Here is an 11,516-nt window from a genome sequence, read left to right as displayed (position 1 = left end):
CAGTATTCTCACCAACCAAGAATTTTAAGTTCTGATGCTATTCAAAAAGTTGTGGCCAACACAGATATTTCTGAAATGTGGGAGAATGATTTGCGCCCTATCCTGATAGAAAGATACCCGGGATCACGAGGAAGTTACATCGTGCGACAGGTAAGAAAACACTTTCTGACAACCTCTAAGAACATTTTTACTATATATTATCATTATTTATATTCTGGTAACACCTTTGGTGACCCCCACCAAAGAGACAGTCCCACAGAAATTCCTTTAATTCAGTAGGATGAACTCTATCATTGTTCAAGTCTAGACCGCATAGTCTAGACTTGAACATGCCAACATGACACAGCTTGCACATCAGCTGACATTATTTCCTAGGGCTGCATAGCATGATGCATGATGGAAAATAAGTATTTTTTTTTTAATCATGTTTTAAATTAAAAAGTTTGCCCCAGGTTTGGTACCCAAAGTACGACACAATGGTTGTCCTTTCCCTCACATGAGCAGGTTTTTGGTCACTGGTTCAAACCTGAGACCATGCATGGGATTAAATAAATGACACCTCCGTCACTTCTTCTGGAGAGGCCCTGTCCTGTGCTGTTACAGTGCCCTGGAGTGTTGCTTCAGATGAGTGTATCAACACAAAAGGGGATCCGAGGAGCCCAAAGGGGCAGCCAGATAAAATGGTCAGCACGACCAAGTGCAGCCCTGGTCCACAAACCACACCATCTCCACTGGCTCAAGCACAGCAGTGTCCTGGTGCTGGACTAACAAACCAGGCTGCAGCTGTCCCCAAGGCAGTAAAGACTCCAGCACGTTGTCTTTGAGCCACAAGAAGCTGCCACACAACTGGGTTGCTGCTCTGTCAGCACCTCTGCACTGCACTCATAGCGTGGGCATCTTCAGGACAGTGTCCATGTTGGCTCTGGACCCCATTAGCCAAGCAGGAGGCAGACAATGGTACAGCTGAGTTTACTAAAGACATTCACATCATCTCACTAGCCTTCATCTACCCTTTGGCCACTGACTCAACAGCCCAAAGACAGCCCCAGCTACAATAAATTTATTTGCTACTGTGCAATTGGTAGATTGGAAAAATGCAGCCTTTTTATGCATTGTGTGTGTCTGAGTGTGTGTGTGTGTGCGCACATCTCTGTAGATTTAGCTTTGTGGTTTCTTTAGCAGTACTCTGGAAGGCAGCCAAGTGAAAGGGGGAAAAGGAAGAAAAGCAAAAAAACAGCTGAGTCTAGGCTAGAAAACCACAGATTATGTTCAAAATAGAATGGATCATCCTGTTACAAGATAACAGCATGTATTAAATTTAAAAAAATTAAGAGTCCTTTATTGTCAAAACACAATAATGGAGTTTGAAATGGATTATACTTCTTTGTTGAGACACAAAATCATCAGACTCCTTTAAGGGAAAAAGGCTACTGGGAACTCCATCCAGGCTTATATAGTGCCCTCAATCCTTAACAGACATCCTTCACTCTGCCTACTGATAGCTGATAGACCATATCATGTTGTAAAAGCTTTCAGTGGGTGACCACAAACAAAATGGAAGCTTGATCTAGCACTAAAATCTATGGCAATGTTGTTGTTTTTTGTCATTCCTACTGACTTCCCTAAGAGCAGAACAAGTCTTCAAAGTCTATTTTCCCCTCAGAGGCTTTTCCTAGTGTTTACTTAAAGAGAGAGGAATCTGCCTTGAAGAAGCTCTCTAGGGACCCATAAAAATAAGTTGCTCAACAGAGAAGCAGAGATGTCCCTCTAATATGAGTTAGCCAGAACTCTGGTTGAAGGATAGCTGGGGTTGTTGGAGGTATTCTCTTCAGGCAGGAAGACAGCTAAAATTAATGATTTGCGTTATAGATTGTCTCAATTCTTGTCTTTACATGAGCTGCACTTATATAATTTCATTTTTAAAACGCTCTTCTGAAATGTTTCATTCTTTCTTTAATTAAAAGAATCTACCTCTCTGTTATGGCCTTGTAAACAATTTATGTCGCTTGAAAGGCAGAGTTTTCACAGAATCTTAAAAGTCCAACCACCTCACACCAACCAACCAACCAACCAACCCAAACAGCTTTTCTTTTTTTTTCCTTTATACTTCTGTGGCATCTTTGTGTGGTAATTGTCTAAACAGTCACAACAAGGTCTCTGCAGCCAATTCTGACTTTCAATTTAAAGGCACATCTGAGTTAAGCTCTTAAAATATTAACATTAAATCTGCTCTAGTTACACCTGAAAAAGGCACTGGCCTGAAAACTTCAGAGATCAAGATCTTAATGTGTCATAATACTTGGCAATAATTCAAAACATCTTCACATTCCAAAGAGAAAGGCCAAAAGGAAGAAATAAAAAGCAAATGAGGCAGTACAAGGCTCAGGTAGCAAAGTTATACAGTGATATTACATTTTTTGCTATGAAGTCTATCCTTTAAAACACCATGAACTTACAGAAATAAGCTTAGGAGCCACTATTAATCAGCTAATAACAATTGGGCTGCAACATCTTACTGAAGCAAGAAATATTAATCTGATTGTTTTTATAATTGCAGCATATCAAGCACCGTCTTCAAGCATTAAAGGCTGGTTGGGAAATTGAAGAAGACACATTTCAGAGATACACACCATATGGCTATAAAACATTTTCAAATATTATTGGCACTCTGGAGCCGTCTGCAAAACGCCATCTTGTACTTGCTTGCCACTACGACTCAAAATTCTTTGGACAGCAGTGGCAGGGCAGAGTGTTTGTGGGAGCAACTGATTCAGCTGTGCCTTGTGCCATGATGTTGGAGCTGGCACGGGCCCTGGATAACAAGCTGCAGTTAATCAAGGTAGTTCTTTTGTTTCCTTTTCATTTGCCTTGCCAACAGCAACAGGCCTCAGGGCATTTCCACATTCTTTTCCATAGTCTGCATGCTGGGTTTTCTGATTGCTGTGCTTGTAATAAATCTCCCATTGATTCCAAGAACAAACAGAGATCGGTATCTACTACTCTAAATTATATTGTCACATTAAAATTTCTTATAAAAAGGGTGGCTATCTAAAAGTTATCTGTATAAATATACACCACATAAAAATAACAAATGATACATGAATAATAGATGTTTCATAGGCTTGGAAAGATATAATGCTACTTTCTATCTAAAAGGCACAGAACCTGACTCAGAAGTTCCTATCATATCCAGTAACATCTAGGGTCGTTGAAAAGCTTTGTTGCATTCTGAATCCTGCAGAAATCTCTCAGTTGTATTCTGCTTTGTGACACAGATGAACTAATTGTTGTGCAGAAGAGTCACACTCAGGTCCCCCCATCCCACAAAGATTTTCTTCTTAATTTTTTTTTAACAAATTTGAATGGTTTATTTATGAAAGAAGTATAATGTCATCAGTCTGTGTTACCTATGCTATGAAAATCTGTTTCAAAGGGCTGCAATTGCTAGGCACAAAAGTCTGTTGAGCCTACAAACTCTAAAAGCTTGTAGGATTACAAATTTGTAGGATTACGGATTCACGAGTGCCATCTACTGGTTCAGTATTTGGTATTTACAGAAAAATAATTCTCATACATTTATAGAGCTGTTACAGGAAAAGGTCTCTCAAATGTGAGAGACTCTACAAAGTGTCAGGAGTACACTCAGCTCAGCTATTAGGATTACTTGTTGACAGGAGTTTCCAGAAACTGATTTGGTGCCTTCTGATATGTGAATATTTAAGAGTGAGAAGATGAAGAATAAGCCAGTATTTTTAATCACAAAACAAACAACAACAAAAAAAAAAAAAACTCCTGTAATACATAGGCTTTAATTCAGAAGCTTCATTTATAATGAATTTGCCTGGTGATTATTTATGAAACAACCCGTACACTGACTTTTAAGACTAGCATTTTTCACTATGAATACACTATTTTACAATTAAAATTGTTTTTTATCATCTAAGATGACAGCATTTGACAAAAAGGCAACTAATTACTTTTCACAGACCACCACTTGTACAGTCTGTTATCAAAATACACCTTGGGATCCATCTGCTTAATACATTAGTTATGATGTTTTTGCTCTGCTTATGGTAGCACAACAGACTTTGCTATGTTTTCAGCCACATCTATTTATACTTTGACTTGAAGCTGTGATTTTTATCTTGATGCTTCTCCAGTTATAACTTACTTCTCCAGAGTAAGTTTAAAATTATTGGGCAAAGACATCTCTTTACATTATTAAAATGTGTTAAGCAGTAATAGTAATAATAACGCAAGTACTACTTTCTAAAACTCAAATAGCACTGATACAGTTTCCTCCAGAATGTAATGCAAAATGACTGCTGCCTACAGAGCTCTGTCATGTTCAAATGACAAAGGGCAGCAAGCCGTTGCCCTTAGAGAAATCAATATACCACTGTGAGCACAATCAATGCCATCTTGCCTGCATGACTGACATTTTATAGAAGCTTCTGTTCAGATTGCATCAGCTCCAGCTATCTGGGAGCTGTAGCCCATACTGGACATGACTGCTGCCAGTGACCCTACCTTTTTAACCACATCATGCAATTTTCCTTGAAGCAGTGTTAATTCACAGAGGGCTTAAAATATTTATAGCGACTGTCAGGACTACAGTTCACAAAACTGTTCATTTAGTGGAACCAGACTGGGATTTTCTGGGCTGTGGATTATTAGGAAATTCTGACAGTTCAAACAAAGCTTCAGATAGTAGACTCCATCTACACTGGAAAGAAATTTCATACAAATGTCTTTTTTGTGACGTTAAACACATTTATCATGTATATGCTCAGGTTTTACTGCTGTTAGATTTTGGTTGTCAAAAGGAAAAGACATATCTGACCTACCCACTCTCTTTGCTCTGGTTTAGTGCACAGTTGCCTCAGTGATTGTAAATTCCCCTGAATGAAAAGAAGGGGCTGGAAGAACCATCAACTTGTCAAATACATAATTCACCTCCACTGATGCACAGCTGTAGCAATTACATTAATCCTTGTGATGCAATCAAATAATGATATTAGCACTCCCATCAGGTGTTGTTACTGACACATCCCCTCATTATTTGAGATAATGTTGCTGCTACCTGGTTTTGCAGGTCTCAACACTCAGGTCACATCCTCCAAAGTCAGAAATGATACTTTTATCCAGAACCAAAATTATGAGAGACTGGAGAATGTGTCACTGTGTTAGATAAATAACAATTACCTTGACTGATCACTACCACTATTACACCGTAATAACATCCAAAGGAAGGTTTGCACAGGGAACCTTGAAAATACACCCTTATTTGTGTTACTTACATGACTACAGTATTTGCCTTTTGTTTAATGTTCTGGCCAGAATCAGCTAGTTTTACTTTTAACTTCCTCCAACAGGCTAGCTCAACATCAAGACCAGACCTTTCCCTTCAGCTCATCTTTTTTGATGGTGAAGAAGCCTTTGTTCGGTGGTCCCCTTCTGATTCCCTCTATGGATCTCAACACTTAGCTCAAAAAATGGTATCGACTCCACACCCACCTGGTTCAACAACCACAAACCAGCTGCAGGGCATAGTAAGTGGCTCTCCCCTTTTTAAGGACTTTCCTCCTTAAGGAATAATAGTAAATGGCATTTGTAAAAATATTTAATTAATAGGTAACTGGCCAAATTCCCAAGAAACCACGACCCCACTGAAGTTAAAGGAAGAAGCAGGCTTCTGGAAACATTATGAAATATGTTAGAGAATTGGGAAGAGCTTTTCAGGTGATTGGACCTGCTGCATGCAAGTATGAGGAGGAGCCATAGAAATATCAAAATACACAGTTTATTATAATATAAATTAGGATACCCACCTTTTTCAGGAAAAGATAAAGTGATAAGTAAAGAGCACAAACAGCATTGGCCTATGAACAAATCTCCCCTAGCTCAGTACTAAGCTACAGCAACCTCTGTATCCCTCTGATTCCTACTAACATTCTGGTTGTCTGTTCCCTTCTACTTTCCCTGTTTACTGCTGAGGCACTTCTGTCACTGCTTCTTATGACTCATAAAATGTCTTTCCCTTGACAGACTTTGTTGTTCTCAGGGGAAAAAGCAATTTCCTCTTCTTTCTCCCCACCTACCGCTGTTTTTCTTTTAAAGAGATATAACGCACAAATTGCAGGCTAAGCTATGCAGCCTGCTTCAGCTCGAGGAACAGAGGAATAGCCTAGCCTTTCCCTCCTTGGGAAGACAGCAAAATGTGTCAGATTGGAATCAGGTTCTCCTAGTGAATTCTCCTCAGGCACCACGTTAGAAAGGCAGATCTTTTGCCAGGGCTAGCAAAGACCTGCTCATGAGCTATACAGGAAACCAAGACTTTCATTGCTGCTGCTGATGTTATAGGAAAGCGTTCTGCGCTAAAGATTCTTTCTTGTCTAGGACCTGTTTGTACTACTGGATTTAATTGGTGCACGAAACCCAGTCTTTCCCAATTATTTTCCAAACACTCTTCGATGGTTTCAGAGGCTTCAAGCAATTGGTAAGCAGAAGAATATGGGTTTTGAATGAATTTCAAAACCAAGTGAGTAGTTTCTGAATGTATTAAGCTCTGTAAATCAGATTTTTAGATTAATTTTCTGGTTTACAGTAGGACTCAGTGATAATGTAAATGTGAAATATTAAACCTATATCAAGATTTTGATACTTAGTTAATAAAACAACTGAGGAAGACTCTCAGACCTTTGGAAGCAACAAAACAGATTCTATTACTGATTGTCACTCTGTGACACTTGGCAACTGCTTCACTTCTGTGTTTTTGTTCTCACTTCTGTAAAATTATGGTAATAGCACCAGTCCCGAGGTCTTCCAAGTATTAAACAAATGCAAAAGACAGTCACCACTGTGCCTTTTTCTCCTCTGATGGAAAAAGCTTCCATGTGTGAGGAAAAATAATTCAAACATGCTAACATGCCTCATTGTCCAAAAATTGTAATAATCACTTTCATTGTGCATTACAGAGCAAAAGCTACACAATATGAATCTGCTGAAGAATCACCCTGTTCAAAGTCAGTATTTCCACAGTACTTTACATCGAGGCATGGTTGAAGATGATCATGTTCCATTTTTGTTAAGAGGTGCTGGAAATTCTTATAATTTGTATATATTCAGTAAAAAATGCTTAATTTAGTAAATGAGCAAGTGCATATGCTCCTGTTTTTCAAGCTTATTTGTCCCAACTTGAGGCTTCTGAATCCAAATTTAGAGCTTTGATGTATTACCTAATGAAAAAAATTGATTCCTTAGTGGTATGCAGCTGAAAAATCAGAGAGAAAAAGAAGTAAATCAGGAAAGAGGCTGAGAAAAAAAATGGACCTCCCCAAAAGCAATTGGGAAGCAGAAGACTGATTTATTTCCTCTTTTACCTACAAGCTGCAGTACATATAGGTGGCTTAATGTGTGTGTGTGTATATATATATATATACACACACACACACACATATATATACACACAGTGAGACAGTTCCTTTATCTGAGAGCAACACTGTCTCTATTTTACAGAGTAAAAATAAGAAACCCTATTTTACCATTTATGTAGAGAACTAAAAAAATGCTCCAAAAATATTCAGTCTTAATACTTTCACAAAAACATGGTAATCAGTTTTCATTTTGAGGAGCTGCAGTGATTTCTCTGTCCTTCTGTAGCTCCTAAAGACACAATGCAAAGAATCTCAAAACCCCCGTAACTCCCAACAAGGAGCTACAGATTACTTAAAAAAAAAAAAGAAAAGAAAAAAAGAAGGAGGGAAAAGAAAGGAAGGTGGCAGCTTTACACAACACACTCTTTAATAATGAGATGCAGTCACAAGCATCAAAACAAGAGAAGGTAAAAGGAAGCTGCAGGGACACACCCTAAAAAGCAAGCTTATTGAGTAGTTACCTGACTCTGTTGCTAAATGGGGAAGTATCAGTTGGCTTAACAGAACTTCTAAAATATTTCTTCTCCAAATTTCACTTTCCTTTTTATAGGGGTTCCAGTCCTGCATCTGATTCCATCCCCTTTTCCTGCAGTATGGCATACCATGATGGACACAGAAGAAAACCTTGACAAAGCCACTATTGACAATCTCAACAAAATCCTGCAAGTGTTTGTACTGGAATATCTCAACCTATGAAAGACAAAACATCAACCAATTGTACTCCATTCACACTACTGTTTGCCCACCTTCACACTTGCTATTTAATTGCATTGGAGAGTGAAGAAAAATGTGATAGCTCTTGCTAAACTGATTATTGATTGAGCTGTTCGTGGCCCATTGATCCAGTAGCCAAATAAGATACCATTAAATAAGACCTAGCTCAGCCTGGAAAGAATTTGATCTTTCCATGTTTTGTGTCTGAATTAAAAAACCTCCAGAATCTTTCCAGATTGCTATCATTGTTTTTTGTTACGTATTATGATCCCAGGAGGGAATGCCTCATGACTTAATTGTATGATACAGTTTTTACAAGGTGTGACCAACTTTTGCAGTGTTCAGCTAAGGAAATTTACACCATGTTATCAAAAGAGACAAAAGTCACACCATAGCAGACTTCTACTTTGGGCTGAACTAAACCACCTCATGCTGAAATGAGTTGCTAAACTCCTGACACAGAGATGTGATTTTTAATCCTCTCTGGTCCCTCTCCTCCTTCCCCTACAAAGGCAGCTGCAAGGGTTTTTCTCTGCAGACAGCTGACCCCCAGAAAACAGACCAATAACCCAAATTCAGCCTTGCCCCTATCATTTGTTGGATACTTGTTGATGGAGAAGGGTGGTGGGAGGTGATGCTAACAGGAAGGTATGTGGGGGTTTCCCTGTGCTCTGACTGCAACACAGCAGATATAAACAAAAGATCAGGTGGTGTGTGGGAGCAATGACACAGTACACACCATGTTGTCACATGAGAATCATTGGCAATTTGACCCAAAAAACCTCCAAACAACCACCCACCTGCTGTTTTTAATACAGACTACAACAAAAATAACTATACGAGGAAAGCGATCACTTTAGAAACTCTAGTTTATCTAAATACAATTTTAAAGGCAAAGTGCTATCAAAAATAAAATGTTATTTAAAGCAAGACAACAGTTTAGGCACCAAAAAGATACCAATTTAACAACCCTGTGCTTTTACATTCCTTACTGGAATTGTTCAACAGATTTAGTGTAACACTGGCAACAATAAAGCCTGGAATGAGATCCATGAAAGACAGAAGAACAATATTCAAAAGCTACTGACAGAAATATGGTTTCAACTGATGAGAAAGGGATGACAGCATTTTAAGGGGGGAAAAAATCAAGCTGATAGGAGATGAACTGAGGGGAAAAAGTCAATATTTTAGTGCTCCAAACTTCTTCCTTGCAGAGTTCTACCCTGAGCAAAGAGAATTTAGAAGGAGGTAAGCAATGGAGTTGTAGGCATATCACATTTGGCCTGTATGTTACCATTTTCCTAACGCAAATATTTTGGAACCTAAGACACTATTCACATCCGTATTATAAAGCTGCTACAGAAATAGGTATTTACAGCAGTGAAAATTTGTAAAATTTTTCTATTACAGGATAGCCTGCAAATTAAATTTAATCTGATTTTAAATTTAATTCTGATTTGGTAGCTCAAAGATGAAACAAAAGCATTTTTTGTTTTCCTATCATTTAACATTGGTGAGAAACATTTGTCTTACCTGAAACTTCTGAAATAGAATACTATGAAAATTCTAAAAAATTAGACAGATGTCTTTATTTTCAGGTATTACTGTATATTCACAATCATATTCTCTTCTACTTCAGCCCATGAGAAAATAGAGAAAATAAGTGGTGAAGAAAGGTAACAGAACAGCTAAATATAGAAATATTAAACATGAATTCATGTGGCTGATTTGTTTTGGTGAAAGTACCACTCTTGTGGTACTTCATATTTTGCAGGACCTCTGAAAAACACAGTACCTGTTTGCAGTGTAGACTGCTACTCTGCCTCTTTGAGAATTTGAAACTTAACTTAAAACACACTTCATTGTGAAATACTGGCTCAGAGGGTTGTTATATCTGGGAAAAGCCTGGGTTTTTTAAATTTCTATGAAGATTTAGCTGAAGCCATAATTTAACCATGTGGTACACCAAATCATGTCAATTTTGTCACTAAATTTTTATTGCCTGAGCATGCAGTAAAAGTTACGTTTATCTCGAGTTATGTTTACTCAGTCCAAGGCAATGAGATACATGTTGCTATAATATGATTCAATATTTTTCAAAATGTGAAGAAAACATGAAAAGGCTTGGGGTTTTTTTTTTCTTCCCTCCCTGGCTTTCGTGTTTGGGGTTTTTTTTGGTACAGGAAAAAAAGGCCATCTCCTAACTGGATGCTAGCCCTAGAAAAGTTTACTTACAGAGGGAAGGGTTATCATCTTAGCAATTTATATGATCCATCATTCATTTAAAAAATAATGGCTGGAAGGAAAACTTACATCAACCCAGTAACCATGTGAATCCAAGAATCTAAGTTCTTAAAAGCACAAGAAGTAGTCAGCAAGACAGACATGGCACAAGGTGGGTTTTCATTGCTACTAAGGCAGGGGAGAACAAGCAGGTAGCACAAAGTTATTTCATAAAATGCCCAGAAAACAAAAAATACAAGCAAAGAGACCAAGACTGGTATCTCTTCTACTCACAGTTCCAACACTGAGTATGTTTAAATCCAGATCCATTGTGTCTGGACAAACACAGGACAGATAATCACTCTAGAATTCAGAGACAGGCTTTGTGTTGAAAAACCTATGGCTGAATAGTTTCTCCTTCCCTGTTGGATGGTGGCAGCAAGGGCTAGAAATCAATAGAGGACTTCAGTTAATCTAATCAGCGGAATTGCTGCACAGGTTCTCACCTTGAAAAGGATTTGTCACATCTCAGTCAAGGGGAAGGAAATAAAAATCAGTTTACCAGCCACAAAAGGCTGTCCCTGGCTTTGTGTGCCAGAGGTGTCTGTAGTTACCACCTGGGTTAAGGGAATGCAGAACAGAATGAACTCAAGAGCCATCACTCAACATGTAAAGCTGAAAAAAACCCCATAATATGGTAGTTATTTGTCTTGTGATAGGTGATCTGGCTCCTTCTGTATCAGGACAAGGCAGTTTCTCACAAGAATCTGAAGCCAAATAACGGTACATGCCCCTCTAACTCTAAAGCTGGATGCATTTACCTACAAGTGATGTGGTCCTGTGCAATCACAGCTGGAACAACTTAAGGGGGTAACAATGCCAAATCCTCTGGCAGACACAAACAACACCAAGTACCAGTCTTCTCTTTCTAGCTGAGACAACATTCCTAGCATTAGGAATGAAGATTATATAAATTATCAATTCTTATTCACTATGTATCAAATAAACATTTAGATTGTGATCACCTAATAGCAAAACACAGTTAGAAAAGGCAAAATGTACAAAAAAACACTTTCTGTAGAACTATTCCAAGGACCCAGTCTACACTGGTAGTAGACCCAGCAAAACAAATCTGAAGTTTGA

The 11,516-nt window shown here is 38.3% G+C and overlaps 1 protein-coding gene across 2 annotated transcripts; it reads left to right on the top strand.

The window, feature by feature from the left end:
• QPCT (glutaminyl-peptide cyclotransferase) lies at positions 1 to 8,384 on the top strand. 2 transcript variants are annotated; one of them, XM_005416239.2, is made up of 6 exons: positions 1 to 150; positions 2,558 to 2,839; positions 5,376 to 5,552; positions 6,400 to 6,499; positions 6,978 to 7,094; positions 7,987 to 8,384. In XM_005416239.2, the coding sequence occupies exons 1-6, from the start codon at positions 76 to 78 to the stop codon at positions 8,130 to 8,132; spliced, it is 897 nt and encodes a 298-aa protein (XP_005416296.1). In that variant the 5' UTR covers positions 1 to 75; the 3' UTR covers positions 8,133 to 8,384. The 2 variants fall into 2 exon arrangements, with proteins under 2 accessions (XP_005416296.1, XP_030916208.1); XM_031060348.1 differs by lacking the exon at positions 6,978 to 7,094 and having other exon boundaries at positions 8 to 150.
• Positions 8,385 to 11,516: the final 3,132 nt, after the last annotated feature.

This window comes from Geospiza fortis, unplaced genomic scaffold (genome assembly GCF_000277835.1).
Source record: "Geospiza fortis unplaced genomic scaffold, GeoFor_1.0 scaffold41, whole genome shotgun sequence".
NCBI lineage: Eukaryota > Metazoa > Chordata > Aves > Passeriformes > Thraupidae > Geospiza > Geospiza fortis.
Note: the sequence above shows the minus strand (reverse complement) of the source record. Positions and strands in the feature narration are given on the sequence as shown.